This window comes from Hyaena hyaena, unplaced genomic scaffold, assembly GCF_003009895.1.
Source record: "Hyaena hyaena isolate Hyena2069 unplaced genomic scaffold, ASM300989v1 scaffold_292, whole genome shotgun sequence".
In the NCBI taxonomy this organism is placed as follows: Eukaryota; Metazoa; Chordata; class Mammalia; order Carnivora; family Hyaenidae; genus Hyaena; species Hyaena hyaena.
In genome coordinates this window covers 364762-392361 of record NW_024080924.1, presented here as the reverse complement: position 1 = coordinate 392361, position 27600 = coordinate 364762, and the positions used below count along the sequence as shown (strand labels likewise).

The 27600-nt window shown below is 42.6% G+C and overlaps 1 protein-coding gene across 1 annotated transcript in view; it reads left to right on the top strand.

The window, feature by feature from the left end:
- RYR3 (ryanodine receptor 3) overlaps nt 1-27600 on the top strand; it is a 364667-nt gene that overhangs the window by 123933 nt on the left and 213134 nt on the right. The window contains exons 19-23 of the mRNA XM_039247258.1: nt 6411-6603; nt 17770-17986; nt 23001-23105; nt 25416-25519; nt 25786-25869. Of these exons, the coding sequence (XP_039103189.1) occupies nt 6411-6603; nt 17770-17986; nt 23001-23105; nt 25416-25519; nt 25786-25869 (703 nt within the window). The remainder of the gene's footprint in view (nt 1-6410; nt 6604-17769; nt 17987-23000; nt 23106-25415; nt 25520-25785; nt 25870-27600) is intronic.

Genomic DNA, 27600 nt, shown 5'->3' with positions numbered 1-27600 from the left:
AAGATATATATATATAGACTCTTAGGAAATTTAAATGAGGTAAGTTCGTGAAGTTCATGACACATGTTAGATGCCCAGTAAATAGGATTTCCCATCCTTCATTGTCTGTGAGGTCCACTCTAATGGTAAAGACAACATCTAGAGTTGTGGAAACCTCACTGGAGACCGGGAGAGCAGCCCCATCCTTAGGGGAATACCTGAGTCCCATACTGAATGGAAAGGGAAGTTTCCTTTCCTTTTCTTTTTTCTTTTCTTTCTTATTTTTTTAAACATTTATTTTTGAGAGACAGAGACAGAGCACAAGCAGGGGAGGGGCAGAGAAAGAGGGAGACACACAATCCAAACCAGGCTCCAGGCTCCGAGCTGTCAGCACAGAGCCCTTTGTGGGGCTCAAACTCACAAATGGTGAGATCATGACCTGAGCCCAAGTTGGACGTTCAACCAGCTGAAACACCCAGGTGCCCCAGGAAGGGAAGTTGCAAGTGACATCCTGAAATTATGAATGAGCTTTTTCTCTATGTAAGGAGAAAGCAGTCTTAATAGGTCTTGATAGCCACTGAAGTCTGTGAAGCTACTTTCAAGCATCAGCTGTAGAAGTAGCTCTCATTTTAATCCACCTAACAGGCTCCTGAGTCAGCTTAGCTACTGGGAGTTTCCTTTCCAAGGATGGGCTCTTTTCTCATCCTGGCATTGCTTTCCCTCTCCTGACATAGCCCTTCATGTAGCCTTTCGGGCTGCTGTTGGGATGAATTCGGCTCAGAGCTGCCTGTAGTATGTTCCTGGCTGTCAGCAGGTGGGGAGCGGGGAGTTTGGGCGGTGGGTGGAACAGATGCACAGAAAGAAATCTGCATCTATGTTTCCCTTTTAACAACTTTTTCCCTTGCACAATTGGAATAAGCAGAGGAATTTACCTTCCCGAGTGATAAGTGATGCAGGAAATGAGTGGGATAAAATTGCTTTTCCTGATTTATTAGGACTTTTAATTTTTTTTTTTTTTTAACTTTTAGATCATTTAGCTCAACAGTCACATTTGTATGAGAGGGTCTTTACCTGTGTCCCTGCTGAGGTGAGTCCCAGTGCTGATCCGTCGAGACACTCCGCACTGTGACTCAGACCCTTCCAGCCCTTGTGCTACGTGGAGAGGATCCAAGGAGTGGTTGAACGACACTGGCATTTCTACGTTTGGATCCTCTCTCATTCCAAATGCCAAAGTGTTTGTGTTTACGCTATAGTGCCAAACCCGGCAGTTCTGGGCCAGTGGAAGTGCTGAGCCTCAGAGTTTCCAATTGCCCACATTACTCATCAGAAGAGGCTAAATCCCACAGTAATACATTCTTGGGTTAATTTGAAGATGTGCAGCCTATGATAAAGTGAGTTTTTCCTTTATCTTAAAATGCTGCTGTGGAATGGCCTTTCTGAGCTTCCCAGGACCTTCAGGTAGTCCCAGGTCTCTGAGTCAGGGGCAGTTTCTTCAGACAAGGAAAGGCTCCAGGACTCCCCAGCCTGTTTGGATGGGTGGTCGCTAGGATTATAGTTCCTGTAAGGAGCTATAACTACTCTGTAACTACTTTGGTGTCCTTTCTACAGAATCGTCCTTCTGTTGGTTGTTCTAAAGGGTCACATACTTTAAACATATTTGAAAGTGATGATTTTTGAGCATTATCTTCAATAAAGAGTCACTGATTTTATTAACACAGTGACTTTTTGAATCACTTTCTGGACTCAGCCCTCAATAGTATGATTCTCCATACTGTTACTTTTTCCTAATATGACCAAAGACATTCTTACGATCTTCTGACATTCTTCCCTACTATTAGCCTAGTAATTAAAGTTTCTAGGGGTGCCTGAGTGGCTCAGTCAGTTAAACATCCAACTTCAGCTCAGGTCATGATCTCATTGTTAGTGGGTTCGAACCCCGCGTCAGGCTCTGTGCTGACTGCTAGCTCAGAGCCTGGAGCCTGTTTCAGATTCTGTGTCTCCCTCTCTCTCTCTGACCCTCCCCTGCTCACACACTCTCTCTTTCTCTCTCAGAAATAAAACATTAAAAAATGATTTTTAAAAAGTTTCTAGAGTTACAGAAACAAAAACAATAGTAGTACTTATTTTGGGTGATGATGTGTCAGGCACTCTTCTCATCCCTTTTTAGGGAATAATTCATCCAAAACTCAAACAACCTCATGACACTATTTTCACTTGAAAGATGAAGAAACTTGAGTCAACAAAATTAAGTGATTTGCCCAAGGTCACACCGTAAGTGATAGAGCCAAGACTCCAGCCCAAGGAGTCTGGTTCTAGAAATGCCCAATTATTGCTATGTGTTACACCTTTTGAGGGGCATACAGGACACCAGTCATTCATTTCATTAAAATCCTAGGAATAACCATGGTACCTTACAAACAATTCTTAGTAACATCAGTGTGAGCGTCATGGTATCCATTTTATAGATGTGGAAGCTGATTTTCTGGTAAAATCACATGCTCAGGTTCAGGTCACAGGCAGACTTGGTATTTAAACTCAGCCCTCTGTGATTCCTCTTCTGCCCCTCCCCACGCCCCCCCCCCCGCCCCAGTGCCCCCTCACTACGGAGCAATTGAAAGGATAAGTATCTTATTTAAATGTGGGTTACAGGACCCTTCTGAATCACCGGGAACCTTGAAAGCCCTCACAGGGTTAGAGATTTCTTCCTATAGATGAGCACAGATTTATAAAACAGCGTATAAAAGCCATTGCACAATCCCCTTGTTTTCTAGTTTGAAAATCTTCACAATACTCCCATTTTAAAACCAAAATATACCTTATCAGATGATTTTTTACAACATGAATATTATATGATATGGACTTTTTAAAAAATCCAAATAGACTTCCCAAGCCATTGCTCTAAGCACTCACTAAGTATATGCTTCCTATCCAGTAATTATCCACTGTCTCCCTTTAGTTTCGAGATAATATTAGTCCCAACTCTGTATTCTGCATATGTTTTAAAAATAGGCTCAACCATGATTTCTCTTTGCCTATTGATGATCTTAGTGTTCCATTAGCAGCTTCTACTCGGTGCCCATTCTCTTAGAATAAAGGAGTTTTGTAAAAGGCAGTGGCATTTACCACAAGGATATAATTGCCCATCCTGGTGGTGGTTTTCCACCAGGGGAGGAGGCTAGACAGGAGAAAAGCTCTCAGCTGCCATTCCTTGGGAAAGCGCTTGGCAACTGTGGCATATTAAAGGCTAAATAAAGCTTGGAACTTGGCTTCCAATGGTTTCAAAGCACTGCTGTAGATGAAGAGTTTCCCTCGTGAAAGCTCTGTATCTTTACTGGCCAAGGCTCGGGCCGGCAGGGAAGCCAACAGAGCACTTTGAGCAGCTAGGAAGAGAGGGCACTGGCATCACAATTCAACACTGTCAGTTTGTCCTAGTTTATATGAGTCTCAGAACAGTAAAGGACCTTCTGTTTTGTATTTTTATCCAGCAAGGATCTGAGTACCTTGAAAGTTGGTTGAGTGGGGTGCCTGGGTGGCTCAGTTGGTTGGGTGTCTGACTTCGGCCCAGGTCAGTGAACTCATGGCCCTGCATCGGCTCTGTGCTGTCAGATCAGAGCCTTGAGCCTGCTTTGAATTCCATGTGTGTCTGTCTGTCTCTCTCTGCCCCTTCCTACACATGCTCTGTCTCTCTCTCTCAAAAAAAACAAACATCAAAAAAAAAAATAATAAAGTTCGTTGACCAACCGAGCATTTCAATGGCTTCTTGATTTTCCCAAATTCACAGAAATCTCTTGGGATTTTTTTTCAAATGACTACAGTGATATTATCCAGAAGTTAAACTAAAGGAAAAAGAAACAACTGAAGCAGAAAAGATTGCTTTTTAATAGAAAAATCACAAATACCGAGAATGAGACCATTGTAGCAAGATTGGCTGTGTTTTAATATCATAGTTTCCTTTCATAACAGACTTGATTATGATAAGGAAGAAAAGATCTTTGGGACCTGAGACACCTCAACTCCATAAAAGGAGCAAAGAGTACTGGGTCTCTTCAAATAGGAGAAATTGGGTCTCTTTCCAATTATGAGAAATTGGAAAGTATCAAGCCTATGTACTCTTTAAGTTTGGCTTAGGTTCCTATGTTTTAAATGAACCTGTTCCTCAGTCTCAGGAATGAAGCAAGGTGTAAAGTAACAAAAACCAAGTCTGAGGCCATCCCAGGCTTATGTACACCGCATACGTTATTTTGTGTCATCGCACCTGCTGTGGTGCAAACAGTCCAAGTTGTGTCTGGCCCAACTGTGCTCTGCATCTCTTTCCCAAGCTCCTGCCCGTCCCCATACCTGCCTCACCCAACTCTAACCATTGGCCATGTGTGTCCTCCATTCCTTTTGTATAAACTATTCCTTCCATCTGAAGTGCTCTTAGTTATCTAGTGTATCTTTGAATCTTGCCCCATGCTCCTGGCCCGATTTGGCACCTTCCTCTATCTTAGAAGGCATTACCTTGTGTACTTCCCCATTCCATCAGTTACACTGAATTGCAATTCTTTGAGTGTTTATTTCCCCCCAGAGTATAGATTTCTTGCGGGCAGGAACTGGATCTTCTGTCCTTGGTCCCCAGCCCCATGCACGGTATCTGGCACCACGCAGAGCCTCATTTGTGTTCACAGGAGGGTGGGAAGAAATACAGTACAGTTTTGTCATTAGCCCACAATAACCAGAAGGGGATACTTAATAGTTTTTTATTAAGGAGAGTGTAGTATCACTATTTGAAAAAAAAAAAAATTTTTTTTAATTTATCTTTGAGAGGGAGAGGGAGACAGTGTGAGCAGGGGAGGGTCAGAGAGAGAGGGAGACACAGAATCCGAAGTAGGCTCCAGGCTCTAAGCTAGCTGTCAGCACAGAGCCCGATGCAGGGCTCGAACCCACGAATCATGAGATCATGACCTGAGCCGAAGTTGGATGCTTAACCGACTGAGCCACCCAGGCGCCCCTGAAAAAAAATTTTTTTTAACGTTTATTTGTTTTTGAGAGAGAGAGAGACCGGATGCGAGCTGCGGAGGGAGGGAGACAGAGAGGGAGACACAGACGCCAAAGCAAGTTCTAGGCTCTGAGCCATCAGCACAGGGGCCAACATGGGGCTCAAACCCACAAATTGCTAGATCGCGACCTGAGCGAAAGTCAGACGCTTACCCAACTAAGCCACCCAGGTGCCTCTCGCTATTTTAAAATCCCCCACTAGTTTAGAACCTACTACTAGAATAGCAGTAACCACTGGAAACTTTAAATAGTTCTAAGCTGAGATTAGAAAGGTTATATAGCATAGATGTGCATACAAAATCTATAAACAACTCACGTACCCATCATAAGGAGTTTTTTAATTACCTTATTGCATACGTTGAAGCCGTTAAAATGCAGTTTCTAGTGAATATTCCATTATATAATCAAATACTTGCAATATGTTAAGTAGAAAACTCATAAAACCTACAGAATCCAAGTTTAGATGAAAAGTGTGTGTGTGAAAGTGGAAGCATTTTTTATTGAGTTACATTTTTGTTTATATTTTTATCTATGATGAACATTTATAATGAATATGTATTCTGTAATCAAAAAATAAGATGTATTTTTATAATTTTTGTTGCCTGAAATGCCATTTTAATACCTAACTTCTGCCTCTTCATTGCTCTCTTGCCAATAGAATTGCAAACGTAGTAGGAGGGTGGGTGAGGGAGTTAGGATAATTTACTTTTAGAACTTCCAGAATGAGATAATGTGACACAGAAATCCTGAGAGGTGATTTTCTTATGACTTTAAGTTAGGTCAGGCAATGGTAAATCATCTTATGAAAGAGATATGTGGTAATGACAAAAATCACCCATACAGTGTACAGCTGACCATGTGTTTCACTGTTTATATGAATGAATAGAATTCTTTAAAACAAGTAAGCTATGCTGCATACTTTAATGGCTGGATGACCTTGCTGTTCTTCACTTTGATGTATCCTGCATCCAGTGCCAAAGTGGCCATATCTTTTAGAGGAAATGGAAGAGGGCAAGGTCTTAGGGCATCTGAGAATAAACACACGCACACATATGCACTCACACTGACAGACCCATAACCAGCAGAGCAATCTGTTCGTTAATTCAGACACCAGGCCAGAATCTGAGCACACATTGAGGGGGTTGAATTCATGTGTGTTCTCATTCCTGGCAGTTTGAGTTTCCTATGAGACTCCTCTCATCTCAGGCTACCCACTCTCAAGCTCAGGAAATCATTTCTCATGGCTCCCCTCACACCAGGAAAGCCAAGTTGATTTTCAAATGCATTAGCATTTCCAGACCTCCTGTGTGCCATCCTGCATCCCCATCTCCCACTGGTAGCCCATGAGCGCCTTCTCTAGAGTTCCACATGCCTTCTTGTTCTTTCCTCACCAGGCCGCATACCCAGAGCTGTGGCCTCCATCAACCAGCACCTCCTGAGATCAGACGATGTGGTAAGCTGCTGCCTCGACCTCGGAGTGCCCAGCATCTCTTTCCGCATCAACGGGCAGCCGGTGCAGGGGATGTTTGAGAACTTCAACACAGACGGGCTCTTCTTTCCCGTGGTGAGCTTCTCCGCAGGTGTCAAGTAAGTGCTGGCTCTGATTTTGTGGAGAGTAGCTGTTAGCCCACCTCCTCACCACTCCTGTGAGCTTGGGAGCAAGGGCGTGTCCCTCACGACTTCCACATGATAAGCCAGACCCCCTCCCCACACCCACCCACCGGAATGATGGTGAGAGCAGGAGAGCAATCCAGAGTCCCTGACCCTGTAGATATTTGTTGAACACCTGCCTACTGGTGTAGGGCTTTATATGTTATGTCAACAAGGGCTTTATAATGTCTTCACATAGTAAAACAAAGAAGATCAATCATACATAGAAGCTTCTTTTAATCATTATTTTAAAAATTGCATGCTCATTATTAAAAATTTATAAGGTACAGTTCTGAAGAAGACAACATCACTCACAATCCCAACATTTAACTATTATCTCTGCTAATGTTTTGATGTGTTTTCAAATTGTACTTTCAAGTCTTTTATTCTACACATTTTGGGGGCTTTTTTTTTCCTTTTTTTTTTTTTTTTTTGAGAAAGAGAAAGAGTATGCCCCAAAAAGTATGAATTTTTTAAAGTCTGAATTTATACGGGCACCTGGGTAGCTCAGTTGGTTAAGTGTCTGACTTCAGCTCAGGTCATGATCTCACAGATCGTGAGTTTAAGCCCCACATCAGGCTCTGTGCTGACAGCTCAGAGCCTAGAGCTTGCTTTGGATTGTGTGTCTCCCTCTCTTTCTCTGCCCTTCCCCTGCTTGTGCTCTGTCTCTCTCTCTCTCTCAAAAATAAGTAAGCATTAAAAAATATTTTAAAATAATAATAAATTTATAGTCACGTAGCCAAGTAGATTTTCAGGAAGATTGTATGGAATAGTTCAGAAATAATTATCAACAATATTAGAATCTCAAAAGATCTGAAATGCATACATTTTTTCCTAGCCCATTTCACTGCAGATCTGACCTGAACTTATTTTGTGGTGAAATCTGTCTTCAGAAGAAATGAGGCTGCTTTTAGTCTTTCATTTATTCTTCTTGTGGATATTTACATGTTTAACTGCAGAAATATTAATGTGTTTGATGAAGGAGTACAGCCCTCACCTGGCTAGATGTTCTATTTAATACATACTATGTATACCTTCTTTTTTTAAATCTAAAGAATTCTGAAGTCTGAAACATAACTCCAGGAATTTCAGATAAAGGATTTGGGCCTTGTAGTATCATTTAAAGCAACATATGGGAATACTCAACTGATTGAGTCTTCATTAACTTTCACTGTTATGGGTTATTTTTAATCGTCGCTAATTTGAGAAAATTGTAAGTTTAAAATTTTAATTTTCTATTTATTTGATTACCAGTGTGGTTAAGCATTTTTTATGCTTTCTGTTCTTACATATTATTTCAACCCCATATTTCAATTTTGCATTCTCTGCCTATCTGGTATTAATTTGGGGGGGCAATATTTTTGTATGTTAAGACTATTTAAAGTACTGCCTTATTGGTTTCAAGTCTTTTTTCCCAGTGTATGATTTACATTTTCACACTTAGTTTTATTTTTCTGTTGTTTCTTTGTTTTTCCCTTCTACAAAAATAATGTAAATGAAGGCAATACCAAAACCCCAAATCACACAACCTGGAGACAATCGTATTACCTTTCTATTCATGCATCTGAATATTTTTACATTCCATTGGATTTATACTATACAAGCTGTTTTCGTATATACTATGGCTAACTAGTATGTTAACCGCTCTGTGCCTTTCCTTAAACCAGTTGGATGCTGTATTATTTTAGTCTGACAATACATTTTAATGTCTATAAGACAAGACCCCATTATGACTCTTCTTTCCCAAGATTTTCTTAGTCATTCTCAATCCCTGCTTATTAAAAAGATCACAATCGACTGAGTAGGAAACTAGAATCAACACAGTGAAACTCAAACTGGTTTCCATGGAATCCCTTGAAAAGGGCCATGAAAGGAGGGGAGTTGTAGAGAGCAAGCACTTAGAGCTTGGACCACAAAGATGCCATCTCAGAGCTCTGAGCATCTTTAGGATGGATTTCCAAAGTGATAGCACCATGACAGGCCTCAGCACCTCAGGTAGACTGATAAACCAAGATGTGTTCATATATTTTCTAGTAGAGGAGAGAATTTCAGTTCTATTTCAGTTAAATAATTTAGAAATAAAGAATTATCCTTTGGAAATGATACTGAACCTTTGGAATTTGACACAGATATGCAAGTACACATAGTATAAGCTAATGTGTGTTTGCAAGCATACACAGTGGCACAGTATATAGTACACACATGTTGTTTATAAACATGTTGATGTGGATGGCTATAAATAGTTTAAATTAAACATCATTGCTTGAGATTCTTGTAACAAATGGAGAACAACTATAGTAAACCCTTACTAGGGTTGCAAATCTACTCACCACTGTTTCAATCTTCTATCAGCCTCAGGGACTGTATTCTAGAGTCATGAGTTCTTAACCTGTGTTTCTCTCTGCCGAGTATATACCCATTAGAATTTCATTCCAATTCTTCCATTTTAAGTGTGACATAACATCCCATTCTTCATTGATATCCATAAGAAGCATGTAGAAAACAGGGGGCGTTATTGAAAGAGACACTGGAAGCCCAGAGAGAACTGATTAGAACAGAGATTCCCTGGTAGTCAAGGGAGAACCAGCACATGTGCCACTGTACATCCCCCCCACTTGATTCCCCAGGAAGAAAGAGAATGAGCAGAAATCTACATGTGATTTAACAGCATTTGGGCTGTCCATGTGTTGACGCAGTACCTTCTTCGGAGAAACAAGATCACTCTAAGAAGTCAGTTCCCAGGACCACAACTGCCTAGGTAGCTAATGCCCTTGGTCACCCAGCATCGCTCCCCTTCTCTTCTCTGTTGGTTTTGACCATATCCCACTCACTGAGTTTTACTTATTTTCAAGGCAAATACACCTACTCCTCAAGCATCTCATCTAAGAGAAGTGCTTAGCTAGAAGTCATATCTCTGGAGAAAAGCACCTTTCTTAGTGTTCAGGCTAGTGGTACCTAAGTATTTTGTGTATAGAAGCAGTACATCCAGTCTTGTATGTTGCCTAATGATTATCATTAACTCATCCTTCCAGTCTCCCTCAGAGCAATGAGATAGGACTTTTAAGTGTGTGAATTTACTTATTTATTTGTGTGTGTGTGTGTGTGTGTGTGTGTGTGTGTGTCTGTGTGTGAGGACTTAAACTGAAATCTCTTGGCAAAGAACTGCAGCTAGCAGGTGAAGAATGGGCAACTCCAATGTATCCACGTGTAGAAGATGCCTCTAGCATCTCCTGTCTGGGTTAGCAGAGCATGCAGCCTTATGAGTGCACAGTAAAAAGAGAAGCAAAGTTTCGGGATAAGAAAAATGAGTTGTCTAACCTATTTATTATAAGGCACAACTGGGAGAATTAAAAAAACTGAAGGGTCTAGATATGTTAACTTGAAAAGTTGATACCTTAGCTCTGAGAGCCTCTTGTTTAAAGCACCTGAACAAGTGGTAAGCTAACAAGTGGAGCCGGGGGCCTGATGTCTTTCATGCCTCGTTTCTCTTGGGAAAATGTCACCTGTGATGTATTCTCATCTTTGGTTCTCAGAATATAATAGGACCTGAGGAGAGATGGAATTGCCTGAACATTTGGAAATACATTTTACTGAAGTACACTCAGCCCCTCATGTGATGTCTTAAGCCGTTCTCAGGGCTGGTCCTGTGTTGGAGAGTAGCCAATTGATTAATTTTATTTGTGAGCAAATGGGATCAGTATATTGATACTTACTCTTACATCAGCTGGTAAACTATGATTTGGTGCTGAAACCCAGAAATCTCTCTCTGTACTACCTTCTGTGCAGAAAGAGAGAGAGAGAGAAATCAGGATGTTAATTCCAAGTTAAAGTGTCTCATTGAAAGTAAATATGCTTAATAACACAGTTAATTGGGTGACTGAGGTCTTTGGTCCTCGGTCCCATGGCCGTGAATGGTCAGGGTAAGGAAGGCAGAACAGAAGTGCTGAGACCCTCTGAAAGCAGTGCTACATGTTAAAGGATTATACTGCTCCCCAAAATGTAAATTGAAAAGCTAAAGAACAAAACTTTATTTCTCATATAAAAAATAATGCTAATACAATTGAAAAGAAATCAGTTTTTACCAGTATAGTAGAATACTTAGTTGGTTGTATGGTGTCTCTTCCTTTTTTTTTTTTAGTAGTTTATTGTCAAGTTGGTTTCCATATAACACCCAGTGCTCATCCCCACAAGAGCCCTCCTCCATGCCCATCAGTCCCTTCCTTCCGATCTCATCAGTCCTCAGTTTGTTCTCAGCATTCAAGAGTCTCTCATGGTTTGCCTCCCTCCCTCTCCCCCACTATTTTCCCCCCTTCTTCTCCCCCACAGTCCTCAGTTAAGTTCCTCCTAATTCTCCTATAGATGCAAACATATGGTGTCGCTTCCAGCAAGGTACAAGGTTATGCCATTCTAGAAAGAGATCCTTCCCCCATCATAGAAGCATTCAGAATTGTCTCTCATGTTTATTTTCAACTTCAGCATGGCTTCTCAATTCGAGATCTCTTCTACAGCCCCATTTCCTCCTATTTCCTGGTCTTTATTGAGGTCACAGTCTCAAATTTGTGACCCTGTAATTATTTGTATAATTACAAACTATGCTGTTCATAATACCTGATTAAGATGTCCCTGCCAGCAGTCATTGAAGAACAAAAAATCTTTTTTCAATTAGATTTACCCACAGTGAAGTCAAAGGCAGCATGGGTAATTAACAACAAAATCCACAAATCAATATGTGCTCTGTTATCTAACTGTTATGAATGTGCCTCCTTAGTTTTCTTCTCCGTGGGCTTTGTTTGTGGATGTTATCCATGCAGAAGGCCTGCAGTGCAACAACACTGTTTGTTAGAGGACAGAATTTGGGATGAGGCATGTGTGCCTTGGAGACCATCCAAAAGATTGAGTTACTTAAGTGCCAGCAAACCCTTATTAAAAGGTAGTCTCATTCTGCAAGATGGCATCATGGCATGAGGCACATGGAGAACATGACGGAGAAGCCATGGTGTATTTTGAACTTGGGGTGCTACTTTTTGTTTTACAGAAAACTGATGAGTAATCACTATAGTAGAATATATTTTATAGGTATAGTTAAACTCTCCAGAGATCTATGTTAACAGTCTAACATAGGTCTGTACCAGCCCTATCTAATTTATAAAAGCAACAATATCCAAAGGTGGTAGGTATTTGTGTTTGCTATTTGTTTTCTGTTGGTATCCAGCAGCCTTGGCTAAAATTCAGGTAACCAGCAGCTTAGCTATTTCCAGCTTGCTGTGGCCAATGCTGTGGAAATTATTACTAAGATAAATATACTTCTGTGGAGAACATGATGATTGCCCTGGGCTTCCATCAAACACTGGCCAGAAAGAAAGATGAATGTGGGAACATACATAACTCAGATTGTCTTCCCGTCTTAGAGGGACTGAGGACGCGATTATGAATCACGACTTACGAGTTGATTTCAGGTCAGCCAAAGCTCATTAATTTGTTGTCCTCTTAACCACAGCCTGTATCCTTTTCTTCTTTGGAACACCTTTCCCGCTGTCTGGGAGGACTTCAGTAGCAGAGGAGAGTAATGAGATGTCCAGGAAGACAGACTCAAGTGACATCACACGTTTGCTAGTTAGCCATGGATAAGGACACCTAGTTATCCCCCAGGAGCATAAAAAGCTGTGTCTTGGTTTTTACTGTATTTTTTTATTCATGGGTCTATTGTTCAAATCTGGGAACTTGGAGTAGGTGGTCTTGTCTCTTCCTCAAATTGGAAAGCCGCAATGCCTAAATCTCAAAAGATTAAATTGAAAATGCTAGCGGGGTGTTTTTAATATAATTTGCTCTGTTTGCAAAATGAGTCAAGTAAATAAAGTCTCCCGCATCTCCCATAAACCTCAGTACTCCCAGGAGACTCTTACTAAAGATTTTGCTCATCTCTGAGGTAGAGGAATCTAAGGACACACTTTCTGTAATTACTTTAGGAGGAGAAAAGCCTTCTTTGAGAGCTGATGGAATGTCTTGAGTTCTAGGAAGAATTCCAGAAGATGACAGGTGCTTTGGTGGAAGAGATTAAATTGATTAATTAAGTTGATTTTCAAATCCATCATTGTAGAGAAAAATCCAAGGATCAAGAAGAACGAATTTGAATGAAGTCCATTCTCAAATTACCTTTTTATTTTAAATTTAACATTTTCTGAGGCTGGGAGATTCAGTGGAACCAAAGGAGCAGGGTGGAATAACACCTGGAGAAGAGAGATTTACATCCTAATTGGACATTTCACATTTAGGAGTGAGGCAAAGGATTTAAATGACAAACCTTAAGTGCCAGATGCCAGGTTTATTAAAAGGAGGAGACTAGGTATCTATCACTTGGCTGTTTCCTTGCTACCCCTCCAGATCCACGCTCTGGACCTCTGGCCCTGGGGAAGTTCTTGGGCACGTTCTGTAACCTCTATTGCCCCTTTTAAGAATACGAACAATCTTGTCAGCCATATAAAAGTTCCATCTGTTTGGGGGCACCTGGCTGGCTTAGTCGGTTAAGCGTCCGACTTTCACTTAGGTCATGATCTTGGAGTTCGTGGGTTCGAGCCCCGTGTCGGGCTCTGTGTTGACTGCCAGCTCAGAGCCTGGAGCCTATTTCAGAGTCTGTGTCTCCCTCTCTCTCTGACTCTCCCCTGCTCACACTGTCTCTCTCTCTCTCTCTCTCCTAGAAATAAATAAAAATATTTTTTAAAAAATTCCATCTATTTGGTTATAAGGTAACTCAGATTTATACGCAGTTGATGTTTTAGGCCTTCCCCACTTGGGCTTGCAGTTTGTGGCCCATCTCCTTCCGGATCACCCCATTCTGCCTTAGACCCTGCACTGAACCCCAGGGGGGCTGCCTGCCTAGGGAAGGGCATAGCTCATGGAGTCTGTGCAGCTCCCCTAGGCCACACGCCTTTGTGTAATGAGGAGTAGCAGTTAAGCAATCACTGCTGCTGCTGCGTTCTCTTCTGGGACCCTGATGTAGTTTCCTTGGAGCCTCAGGCCAGAGCATGAGAGCATCTCACTGCAGTTCTTTTTACACAGGCTTTACTACCTGTGCCGGCTGCTCCCTTCCGGCTGACCCCAAGCCCTACTCTACATTCCCCTCCCTGCGCAGGGCCTCCCACCTCCCCTGGTCCCTGCCTTTCTGATCTCCCATCAGTCATTTGCCTCTCTGGGCATAATTCCTTTTGAGATGACTGACAGCTGGCTCATTTGTGGAGTCTGGCCTTCCAGGAACACAGTCCTTGGCCCGGCCCTGAGCAAAAGGGAGCCCTTTCCCTTGAGGTCATCCCTCTCTCTCTCTCGTCTCTTCTCTCTGTCTTCTGCTCTCTGTCTCCCTCTCTGCCTGTCACCAGGCAGACATGTCCCTTACTAAATTCCAGGGGACACTTGCAAGCTTCTGAATAGTTCTTGGAGTGTTCTTCATTTGGCTTCAGATAGGAGAGAACTCCCTACCTTTTCTCCCTGACAATTGTCTGCAAATGAATTCTTTCTTATCACGTTGGAGGCATGTGGTGGACTAAAGCTGCATTCATTTCATAACTTTTTGGATGAATCTTCATAGTGGATCCAGCATCTCACTTCTGGATGTAAAATATTGGCTTCCTCTGACCTATCTGCTTTGGGACCTCCATTAAAACTCTAAGAGGGGGAATCCCATTTTAATATCTTCAGATAACTAAAGTGGGTTGCAGCTATTTCTTTTGATTATCCCCTTCAAGCCTATATTTTAACACTGGTATTTCCTTTGACCTGACCAATCTGGATCTCCTGGCCAGAGGTACGAGGGGCACCACCGCTATTAGAGCTTGTTTGTTGGAGCCCTTCCCACACGCTGTGGGCAGTGAGGGAAGGAGCAGCAGCTCTTGTCCAACTCCACCTGCTGGAGAGCAGGACTTCTGTCTGGCAGGTCTTGGGAAGCAGCCCAGGACCGTTCCTTCCGCCAAAACACAGTGGAATGATGTTGGAGACAGATGCTCCAGTGAGCAGTACACACTGATGTCTGGCTCTGTAGCTTTCTCCTTTTACGGTTTTTTGTGGCCATCAGAGGAGATGAGGTGAAGATTTATAACCAAATTATCATTCCCTTTTTAATAATGGAATCTAAAAACAGAAAAGATGATTTTCCTTAGGTGCTCTGTGGAACTCCACCTTTCTTGATTTGCTCCTGATCCAGAAGATGACAGCAGATTTTCAAATGTAAGTGAAATTTTAAAACTAAACGGAACTGGCAAGACAGCTCATGAATAATTACATTCATCCAGAGGACCTCACAGGAGATCATTGACTTGTTCTTGGAATCTGTTCACTAATGAGTAACAAAGAATACACTTGCTGTACTAAGCTCCCGGGTGGTAAGCTTCTCATAGGAAGGATGCTCAAGGAGAAGAGAGAGGCAAAAAAAAAAAAAAAAAGTGTCCTACACTCTCCCTCTTTTTTTTTTTGCTCAAAAAGTTCTAGTTGTATCCCACAGCTTCAATATGTCACTAACACAATCTGCTGTTTCCGTTGAATTGGGAAGTTCTCAACCAATAATTTCAAGGCATAGTCATTATTTCCTGAAGGTTCACTAAATTAGTAACATTTCAGGCTAATGACTCAATTTTGTTTTAATGTCATTGTTCATATTCTTAATACACATATAGCATGCCCCATTACAAAACATTTAATGTAGGAACATCCACAAGGGACGATTGTGGTTCTAATTCTATATCATTGTTTAGTACTTGAAAATGGGAAAGTGGGAGGTTTCCTATGATTTCTATAATTAATTTTAAAACAGCATTGTGTAAAATGCCGTTTGGATAAAGAATTTGTTTGTATTGGGAAGGGGAAAAAACTTTAATGTCTCCCACTTGGAGAGAGTTTTATTTTCCAGTTTCATAATTAGGCTATTTCCACAGGCACGATTACTCAGCCAGCACTGAGACTCTCTTGCAAGGCTGCCCTACCAGAACATTCCAGTGAAAGAAAGTGATGCTTGGTGGAAAGTCTTGCTGTGAGGGCTTTGTTAGGTTGGAACCCTTCCTGCACATACCTTAGCCCCCGCAAACACGTCCCCACTCCCTCAGCAGCCCCTCACTGTCCTTACTCCAGAACAAAAGTGGAATCTGGCTGCTGCTTTCCATCTTCTCCTTCGTCACTTTGGTTCAACCGATTACCCTCACCTCCCACCATCACTAGTTTGGTGTCCGGTGCCTCCAAATACGTGCTAAATGGTCTGCTGACCTATCCACATGGAGAAGCTGGAAGAATCTTCTATTTCTTCTCCTTAAAGTCTTTCAGAAGCTTCCTGCCTGGAATACAATCGCGTCTTCTTGCCGTGACTCACAGACACTACGTGATCCAGCATTGCACCGTCTCACCTCATCTCCTGCCCCTTGACTCTCCACCCAAACTCCTTCCTACCTCAGGACCTTGGCACGTTTTGTTCCTCTGCCTAGAATGTTGTTCTTCCACATTTTAAACTCCTAGAGTCCTCTTTAGCCCACACGGTTAACTCACTTTTCTTCCTCAGAGAGGCCTTCCTTGACTCTAAACTAAGAACCACCCTCTTTATTCCTTCCTCGATATCTCCCAATGAGTTATTATGACTGTTCTTCTAGTTGGATGCCTGCTCTGTGACACCAGGGACACTATAGTCTTTGTTCATTGTCGAGTCTCCAGTGCAGAGAACAGCAAGTCATATGGGTTCAATAACTCATTGCTAAGCAGAGGGAGGAGGGCGTGAGTGTTGTATGCAGAGGCTCTGTGTGTATATGTTGATTTTTCCTGTGCAAAATGAGTGTTGACCCTACAGGGCTACATATCTTTTCCTGTTTTAATTACTTAAAACTGTGGTCGTACTTTCTCATTAAGTTAAAGTTGATCTCCAAAAGCTCTCTTTCTTGTTATAAACCTAAGAGAATATAAAGTAACATTTTGAAATAGTTCACTTTCACCCGCTCCTCCTTGCAGGGGTAGCTTTGGGATGTAACTATAACCCTAACCTAACCTATATGTACAAGGCTAAAATTCAGCCAGGTGCCGAATTACCATGTTGAAAGACTTCAGTATACTGGAAATATAGCACCTGCCATTACCGTGAGCCCCCAGGTGACTCTGCCCCTTCCTGGGAGGTCTCTCCAGGCACTACTGGAGTGGACCACAGTGTCAGGTCCACACACCCAGTCCACACACACAGCAGGGTGATGGTGCTCCAGAGAAAGGCACTGGTACCCTAGTGAACAAACACTTCATACCTCTTTGACTTCCTATGGCTGTGACCACCTGCTGATGCTTCTTCAGAGTCGCCCTCGTATGGCTGTTTTGGGGAACTGCAGCCTCTGCAGGGTATCACCTGTGTATATATCATTTATATGTGTTTAATATTCTGGTATTCCCTAATCTTTTGCCTACATCTTAAAATTAGAGTTTTCTATTTCTCCCAGATAGTTAGGCCATGTTTTTTAAATTAATATGTTAGTAATGTCCCTCAAGTAAAAAGATGTGAAGTCCTCATGCTGTAGTTTTAATACGATCTTTTCAGAGAATAATGTTCTCCTCATCATCACTGCTACTCTTTTCAATACTCTAGTAATAATATTTACAATGGTGATTTATCTACTAGAGTAAGGAAAAACATGATATTTTAAAATTTTTTAGCGCACAAGCAGGGGACAGAGGCCAGAGAGAGGGCCAGAGAGAGAATCTCAAGCAGACTCCATGCTCAGCTCACCATGGAGCCCAATGTGGGGCTCAGTCCCACAACTGCAAGATCATGACCTGAGCTAAACTTAAGAGTTGGACACTTAACCAACTGAGCCACCCAGGCACCCCAGGAAAAACAGGAGTTTTAAAGCCTAGTCATATTTATGTATAAGTAAACTTTTAAGGACTTAGCTGACATGGGTCACCTGATGATCGTACACTGAGTTCTCTCCAGTGCTTTCTCGTGTACTTTAGGATGCTTGTTGCACCCAGTCTGAGTTCAGGCACTTCCCCACAAAATAATTTGGGGTGGCGGGGGGGTTATCTTGAATGTTCCCTTATTTAGGCTGGGGTTTCTCTTTTTAACCTCTCTCTTCTTGGTCTCTCCAAATGATACAGAGTGCGTTTCCTGATGGGTGGACGTCATGGAGAATTTAAGTTCCTGCCTCCCTCTGGCTATGCCCCTTGCTACGAAGCTTTACTTCCAAAAGAAAAGATGAGATTGGAGCCTGTCAAAGAATATAAACGTGATGCTGAAGGAGTTAGAGATCTGTTGGGTACCACCCAGTTCCTCTCTCAAGCCTCTTTTATCCCATGCCCCATAGACACCAGTCAGGTAGGTTCAAGCAGGCAGCCCACGTAGATGAAATAATAGGGCTAAATCCTTCTCTCTGTGTTATATCTGAACCATTCCTGTCATACACTCAGTATTATCGTCATGTAATGTGAACAACCATCGTTCTTCATGTTGCTACCATATGCATACATTGAGTTCTTTCAGGATTTCTCAGACAAGAAGTCGGCCACTTGCTATATGCAAGGCCCTATGAAGTGCAGGTGCAAATATGCAGTATTCTCTGGGAGTTCACAACCAAGTTAAAGAGGTAAAAAGCAAATGTACTTTTCTTAAGCCTGAATGTAATAAATCCAAAATGAACAGTATGCACAAATAAGTGCTAAAGACTCCTCTTAGGCTAGAAAATTTCTAGAAGTCTAGTTAGACTGGAATTCAACGAGGGACTTTAATAAGCTTAAGTGGAGAGGGGCATCCAGGGGTAAAGTAACAGGAACAGGGTAAGTAAGGGTCTACAAGGAGAAAAACAAAGTAGGGACGGGGGAGAGCTACCCTACCACCCAGCAATTGCAATACTAGGTATTTACCCAAAGGATACCAAGATGCTAATTCAAAGGGAGTCCATGCGCTCTGGTATTTATAACAGCAGCATCTACAATAGCCAAATTATGGAATATTATTCAGCCATAAAAAAGAATGAAATCTTGCCATTTGGTTGGATGGATGGAGCTAGAGAGTATTATGCTAAGCTAAATAAGTCAGAGAAAGACATATACCATATGATCTTACTCGTACATGGAATTTCAGAAACAAAACAAATGAACAAAGGTGGGGGAGGGAGGCAAACCAGGGAACAAACTCTTAACTACAGAGAACAAACTGATGGTCACTAGTGGGGGGAGGTGGGGGGGGTCATGGGTTAAACAGGTGATGGGGGTTAAGGCACACTTGTGGTGAGCACCAGGTATGGTGTGAAGTGTTGAATCACTATATTGTACACCTGAAACTAATATTACACGATGTTACCTAACTGGAATTTAAAGACTTCAAAAAAAAAAAAACAGTAGGGACAGGTGGTTATAAATATTCTCTTGTGGCTGGATGCTTGGAGGAGGGGGAGCGTGTAGGAGAAGAGCTGGAAATAAAACTGAAATGAGGTAGTATATATGAAGGGAAAGTGCTAATAAAAGGACATTTTCTTTCCCTTCCCTGGCCTGTTTTGAGAGGGACGCGCTCATATGCTTAAGGCAAGGGGCATAAACAACAGTTTCCAGTATTTCCTCCACACTGATGCTATTCACATCACTATTCTCAATGTTAGGGAAAGAAAATGAAAAGGGGTCTTGTCTCTGAGGCACAAGGGGTTAGTAGTTTGTAGGAATATGGCTCTTTTGACCTGTAGAGGGTCTCCAGCATGTTATTTTCCCATAATATTCATGCTACCCTATAACATTCAGCTATGTGTGCATATTCGTGAATTGGCTTCTTACCTCCTGCAGCAAATTACTGTGAATTTCCATAAAATGGAAATTGCAGCATTTCTCTGCCTGCTTCACAGAGCCTGGTACAGCACCTTGAGAATAGTTGGCATTGAGAAGGTTGATGGGAGGCTGGGGAGGAGTTCGTGAGCCAGAGATGATCCTAGAAATCGGATCCTCTGGTTTCTGTGTAATCTAGATACAAAGCTTGAGGGCCAAAGAACTGAACAAGGTTTTACATGGATGCAAGGCCGCTAGTGCCCAAGTGTGAGGAGAGCATGGGCATGGTACCTACTTGTCTCTCCCGCCCCTCACTAAATAATCAGGTGTGTGCTAGGAAAGGCTTCCTGGAAGAAGTGGGCCTCAAAAAAATATGAGGGGACGTTTTGATGAGAGAGGGAAGGAGGGCTTGATGAATGGGAAGAGTGTCTAAACCTGCAGAATTGAAGACTTGAAAATTGAAGATCGCAGATAAATCAGCAGGCCAGAAAAACCTTTGATGTCAGGACCCAAAGTTGAATTTGTATGAACCCTGGGACTAGGGACATGTTCCCAGGAAGTCAGGTAAAGAGACATTCTTGCTGGAAAAGTGCAATTTATTATCTTGAATGAGACTTTATGAGTTTTTAGAACCTGCCACTTTGTAAACTTATCAAAGGAGAAGTTAAATATATATATATATATATGAAATCTATATAGGTTTCTATATAGATTTCATATATATATGAAAGGGAGGGTCAACTCCCTTATATATGGTAACCAGTTTGTAGACCAAGTATTGCCGACTGGAGCCCTGTCCTTAGGCACTAACAGTTCCCAGGGCTTGAAGCACCCCAGTCTCTGGCTGAACACAAGGAAAAAGGAGCCCAGCTCTGGGCAGCCCAGCCCCAGAAACCCCAAGTCAGTTAGCAAGCCAGTGTTAGTCTGCCCCAGGTAGCAACCAACTGACGTCACTGAAATGATATTGTGGGGTTATTTGTGGAGGCCTCTTTCCACATTTTCTCCCTTCATTGAAGTAGGTGATTCCTCCCACATGGAAATCCCTTTGCAATCCATGATCTCCTAAGGAGCACTTAGTTTAAACGGTTTCTCTTGGTTTACCAGTAAAGCCCAAATACAGTTATAATTTGCTTGCTGATAATGTTCCCCATTTTGTTTTTATTGGAACATCATGCCACTTATTAACATTGCCGTTTTGATACTCAGATTAAGTTGATTTTTTAAATGGCTTTAGTTGAAAGTCAAATAGTGATCATAACACATCATTTAAATGTAACTGCAAATTTTCTCCATGATCTCCTCATATACATCACTTACTTGATACCCTTTTTTTTTTTTTTACCAAAAGCAATATTTATCCAGAAGCTACCCTCCCTCAAAAACAGAAAAATCAGGATTTTTGTAAGTAGTGGAAATACTAATAACCATTGTCCTAGAGGAGGCATTGCAAGGGCCAGGCAGGTGATGCAGAAGTGAAGTAGGTCAAGTCCACAAGCCCTCAGAAACTGGCTGTTTCTCAGCTCCAGCTGATGGTTACCAGGCCAAAGTGTGGGTCCAGTGTTTGTGATCTTCCAAGGGGTCAAAGCAAACTAGAAATCTGGATTTTTATATGAAATCTCCCATTGCTTAAAAGTTGTCAGTGAGTATATGTGGGAATAATAACTATTATTGTTATTACTCTAGTAGCAGTTAATAGTAAATTTTAGAACATAGGAGGAAGGAAAGGAGAAAAAAACTTCGGCCCCTAGTTGTATGACCTTTGTGGAGAGAGATGAACAAAGTGCCAGGAAAACCCGGAGAAACTCTCTGTGAAGGTAATCAGGGAAGACTTCCCAAAGGTGGGACGTTTGAGCTAAATTTAGAAGGATGGATATTGAGGGTATTTGGAATAAAACCAGCGCTGGACAGCCCTTAAAGCAGTAAAAACAGATTTTAGTAGGAGTTAAGTAAATAGGGGAAAAGGAACTCCAGTGTAGAGCTGGACTCGGTTCTGAATACAACAAGAACAAGTAGGGCTTCAGAGCCAAGGAAAGCAAGTTGGGGAGGTGGGGAGAACCAATGGAAGGAAATTACTAAGAGAAGCCCCTGGGGTTGGGATGGATTCTTGTTAAAATGACCCCCCAGGATTCTATCTGAAGGCAGGCTGGAGTGTTCTGATACCACCTACAGAGGCTGGTGGAGGAGGAGGAACTTCCATCAGACATGGAAGTAAAGGGAGGGCTGTTCCGTTATCAAGGGTGGTGGCTTCTCACCAAACTGATTTGGCAAGATACTGGAGGCTTGAGCCCAAGGCCCAAGGATGGAGCTTAGCTGGAAAACAAGCTCAGAGGCTCCTATCTGGAGCCTGTTCTAAGAAAGTGTCTGTCATCTCCTCTGTGGTGTAGAGGGGTGTGTGTGTATGTGCAGCGTGCGTACGTTCCACGTGTATCATTGGGGAAATGGATAAGGGTGAAGATTGCGTATGCAGGGACACATAACTGTGAAACAGTGTGATCTTTTGTGACAGTTTCAAAAGTCGGCAAGGATGTGTTTGTGAGGACATGATGGAAGAACTGAAGGAGGACACTGTGTACTTGGTTAACACATTTAGTCTGTGTCTTAGGAGTTCAAGGGACACTTGCAGACACCCAGGAAGAGAGCATTTTGATGTGATTTTGTTGGAGACTCATCGCTCTGACCACAGCGTGGAGGTAGATTGGTCAGGAGTTTGGGCAATCGGCTGTGAGGGTCTTGCAGTAGTCCAAAGAGAAAATAATGAGAGTTAGTGATTAGAGGAGGGAGCCCTTCAGAAAGATGCTTCAAAAATAAACGTGATCAGAAGCACTTGGGTGGCTCAGTCAGCTAAGCGTCCTGCTCTTGATTTCAGCTCAGATCTTGATCTTCAGGGTCATGAGTTCAAGTCCCACACTGGGCTCCATGCTGGGTATGAAGACTACTTAAAAAGAACATGATCAATTCTGTGACTAATTAGATGGGGCTAGGGGTCCAGGTAATACCCAGAGGGAAGACACTAGGCTGACTTCCAGACTTGAAGCAATGGTGGAGCACTGAACACAAAGAGAAAATAAAAACAGAAAGAGAAAAGGTTTTGAAGGAAAGAAATGAATCCAGTTTTGAATGGCATACTGGGTTTATTTGACGGAAACATCCTGCAGGCAGTTGGAACTGTAAGTCTGAACTTCAGGAGAGACCATGGCTAGAGACATACGCACTTAAGTGGGATTATCTACAGCTGGGTGTGATCTCTCAAGGAAAGAGCATGGAGAGAGGAGAGGTGAGGCCCAAAGATGCATTCACATGTAAAGAACACATAACACAAATACCTTCAAAGAAGACTAAGAAGGGATGGACAGAGAAGAAGCCCAGAGAGGAAGGAATCTCTGAGAGCATCAGAGTCAAGCAGAGTGGTTTAGAACAGTACAGCCTCTCTTGGGGAGAAGGGGTCTCTGGAAGCAGCCTCTCCTGGGAGATGTGTAGGGAATTCAACTGTGTCACCACATCCACGTGGATTTTATGATAGATTTCAATATGGTTGGTTCTTGTAGTGCTGACTTCACACTTGTTTGTTTTCTTTTTAGGTGGTTTTGCCACCTCACCTGGAGAAGATCCGAGACAGACTGGCTGAAAACATCCACGAACTTTGGGGAATGAATAAAATAGAGCTTGGCTGGACTTTTGGCAAGGTATGCATTCCAGTGGCCAGGCTGGGGAGGAGGATTGGATTGCCTTGTTACCTGGGGAGGGTTCTTGAAAGACTCAAAAGAAGAAAGGAACCGCATGAGCCAAAACTCACTCCTCCTTACCGCCTCCTGCATAGTTTTTGTTCCAAGCTTTGCTCAGTTAGTTATCTAAGTGAGTAGAGGGGGAGGCCAGCTCTACACAGACAGAACTGGGGGTTCACTTCCCTTCTTACTTGAAAATGGCTTCCTTCATTCAAGGAATTTCAGGCACCATCATTCCTCAGCACCTCCTCCAGAACCCTCACATCTCCTTTTCCCCTTCATAAAAAAGCTGTCCTCTCTGCATGGGGGGCCAAAAGAGGCTGATTCATTGTTTTGAATCAGAATTTGTTTAATACGGTTTTCAGACGTATTGCTAAGATTAATAGACACTAAAAGGAGGTTACAGAATCTCTTACGCTAGAAAGCATTTTTCAAAGAGGATGTAAATTGACTTTGTGTTCCATGATTTGTGTAAGGTCATGTCTGAAGGCATAAGGATAGGTGAGTTCTGAAGCTGCCTTTGACCCTGACACCCTCAAATTATGTACCTTCCATCTTAGTTACTGAAAGGGTCCCTGCACTCTTAACTCTTATTGATATTGATAGAGCTACCATAAAATATTCTCCTTCTGTATGATCCCATCTCTGCTCTGTGCTCTTATAACACCACAGACCTCTCCTTTAGAGAACTACTCACAGCTGCAATATTACATTTATTGTTATGATTATTTTATTACTTTTCTCTATGCTATTAGACTGTATTCTTCATGGGCTTGGGCTATCCCGGCTCACCAATGAACTCCTAATGCCTAGCTCAGCACCTACCACATAGCAGACAATTGACAAACGTTTGTTGCATGAATTAATTAGTTAATGTCTGGATCTGTACTACCCAATACAATAGTCATGAGCCACAAATGATTACTGAGCACCTGAAATATGACTAGTCTGAATTGAAATGTATTGTAATTATAAAGTACACTGGATTTTAAAGACGTGCTGTGATGGGGCACCTGGGTGGCTTAGTCGGTTAAGCGTCCGACTTTCGCTTAGGGTCATGATCTCGCAGTTCGTGGGTTCGAGCCCCGCGTCGGGCTCTATGCTGACTGCCAGCTCAGAGCCTGGAGCCTGTTTCAGAGTCTGTCACTCCCTCTCTCTCTGACCTTCCCCTGCTCACGCTGTCTCTCTCTCCTAGAAATAAATAAAACATTAAAAAAATATATATTAAAAAAAAAGACATGCTGTGAAAACACTAGTATAGAATGTCTCAGAAATGATTTCTTATACTAATGGCTTGATAAAATGGAAATATTTCTATATATAGGATTAAATATATTATTTTTCTAAGTTTATTTATTTATTTTGAGAAAGAGAGAGAGTTAGCAGGGGAGGGGCAGAGAGCAAGGAAGAGGGAGAATCCCAAGCAGGCTCTGCACTGTCAGCACAGAGCCTAACATGGGGCTCGAAATCACAACATGAGATCATGACCTGAGCCGAAATCAAGAGTCAGTTGCTTAACTGACTGAGCCACCCAGGCATCCCTAAAATACATCATTAAGATTAATTTCACCTGTTTATTTTTGCTCCTCCCAAGTGGCTACTACAAAACTTGTAATTATGAATGTGGTTCACATTTGTGGCTGACATTATATTTCTTTTGGGACAGTGCTGTCTCCTAGACAGATTCTGTAGTCCTTTATATTCTAAAGAATGCTACCCAGGGGCACCTGGGTGGTTCAGTCAGTTGAGTGTCCGACATTGGCTAAGGTCAGGATCTCCCTGCTTGTGGGTTCGATACCTGCATCAGGCTCTGTGCTGACCGCTCGGAGCCTGGAGCCTGCTTCAGATTCTGTGTCTCCTTCTCTCTCTGCCCCTCCCCTGCTTATGCTCTGTCTCTGTCTCTCAAAAATAAATAAATGTAAAAAAAAAACAAAAAAAACAAAAAACTACCCTGCAGTAGCATTATGATTCTGTAAATTTGAGGCAGACAGGAACATGGCTACCATGTGTAAAATTGTTTCTCTGTGAGAGTATGTTTTGGACACAGACACTTGAATAGAAACAATACACAGAGCCCAAGCTCCCGGAAACTTGGGGATGACATGTATCATTTGCTAGGGAAAAGATGGTCTATTTGCCCTATCAGCAAATAACTCTTGTTTGTCTTGTCCAGTACGGATTGCCTGGACCATGTTTCATAGTGCGTCCTTTTCTGTTTTCCGGGGCAGCGCCTTTTGTGAAAACAAATGTTTTTCTTTTGTTGTCACCTAGACACGGGATGACAATAAAAGACAACACCCCTGTCTTGTGGAGTTTTCAAAGCTGCCTGAAACTGAGAAGAATTATAACCTACAAATGTCAACCGAAACCTTAAAGTGAGTATTGAATTGAATTGAATGTGGTCTAAACAGTGAGTGGGTGATTTAATGCCTTATAACTACACTGTAAAGGTATGTCCCTTGCCTTGAAAACATGATGCTTTCTGATAAATGAGTGGGGATGGTGATTGTTCATGTCGATGAAGGACTTAGCGTAGGAAACAACACATCCACCATGGTTGCTCATCAACTCAGATGCAGGTTAGGGTTCTTGCTATCTTTTATCAAGTTGACCCTTCTCCCCTCCTTCTGCTATATCACAGAACCCTTCTGGCCCTGGGATGCCACATTGCTCACATTAACCCAGCTGCTGGGGAGGATCTCAAGAAGGTCAAGTTGCCCAAAAAGTAAGTGATTTTTAAAAAAAATTTTTTTAACATTTTTTTCATTTTTGAGAGAGAGAACATGAGCGGGGTAAGGGCAGAGAGAGAGGGAGACAGAGTCCAAAGCAGACTCCAGGCCCTGAGCTGTCAGCAACAAACCCAAGGCGGGGCTCGAACCCACCAGCGGTGAGATCATGACCTGAGCCTAAGTTGGATGCTTAACAGACTGAGCCACCCAGGTGCTCCAGTAAGTGAATTTTTTAATGATGGAAAACTTTCATGCTTCCGTCTGAATCTTTTAACTGGGAGGATGGGAGGCCCGGGAGCAAAGGCAGGTGATGGCCCCAGATCCATTCCAGCACCAACAGGGCACAACGCTTCTGGTTCCTTCAACTGTACTGTGAACCCAGACGGAAGTCCCAAGCTTTCCCTCTTTTTGCTCCTTTACCTGGGCCCTACACTACTATCATTATTTCTAAGCCAGGAGGCGCAGCACTCAGACGGGTACACAGCCTATGTCTATGAGAATAACAGTTGGCACAGGAACTCAAAAATGGTTGGTCACCACAGAAAAAAAACTCACTCCTCTGGCATTGGGACAACCGGGTAATTCCTATGTGGAAACGGTTGTCTCTGCCAAGATTTAATTTGGCCCCTAAATCTGTCCATGTCCTATACTCTCTCTTACTCATACATTCATGGAGAGTCACATGTTCTCACACATTCATATGTGTGCCCATGGCACATCCATGGGCCCACTCATTTGCTCACCCTTGCACTCACCAGCCTTGAGTGCCCATGCATTCGCACATGGGTGTTATGATTACTTATGAGCCTTGACAGTGCCAGCTTTAATCAGATTCTTTCTTCCCCTTCTTCCCTGTTAATCTCCCAAGCTGCCAAGTGTCACTCTCAGAGGCAACTCCGGGTGCTGAGAGCAGCACATCCGAGAGGCAGAAGCTGGAGGGGCTGCCTGCCAACCAAGGGTCAGTGCTCAACAGTCAACCCATGTTGACTCTGCCCAAGCCCAGGCATCCCAAGAAGGTAGATGAGGGGCAATATTTAATGCCTGTAGCAGACCGTGCATATCACACGGCTCAGCAGTTCCTGTGTAGAGAGAGTTCCTGGTCTACAAGTCATCACATTCAGGTTCTGGCTTTGATCTGCGCCTTTGGTGGCCCTGGCACCATCAGTGCCTCCAGACTCCCGTTCCCACATAGCTATGATCAGCTTCTCTCCTTGAGAGTCACTCCACAGTGTGCCCTGGTCCTCTCCATTCATGCAGCGCATCTACCTGGCCTCTTACTCAGCTTTTTCCCAACTTCACATTATCTATCAAATTATCTACAAATTACAGACCGTTGAGGCTGTGGTTCCTGGACTGAAAAACCAGGAAGGTCACCTCAAGCTCACAAATTGTCTGAGGTCCCTTTTTTTTTTAATTCCCAAACTTAAAGTTTAGCTTTCTAAGATGGAATGATTGTTCTCTACTGATTTATAAGAAACCACTTGGCACAAGGTCCTGTCCTTGTCAATCTAGTCATAACTTTTTCTGTTTTTGAAGTGAGCTGAAGGAGCTGTTGGTAACACTGCGGCACATGGAACGTGCCCCTCATTTGTCAGGCATTTGTAGCCCCTCGTAGCTTTCTTAGAAATAAGGCTGGATTTGCACTGACCATCTACTTTCTCCAGCAGTCTGTGTAATCTTTGACGTGCATTGGCAAAAAGGATGGTGGATTAGGGGCTTCATCTAAG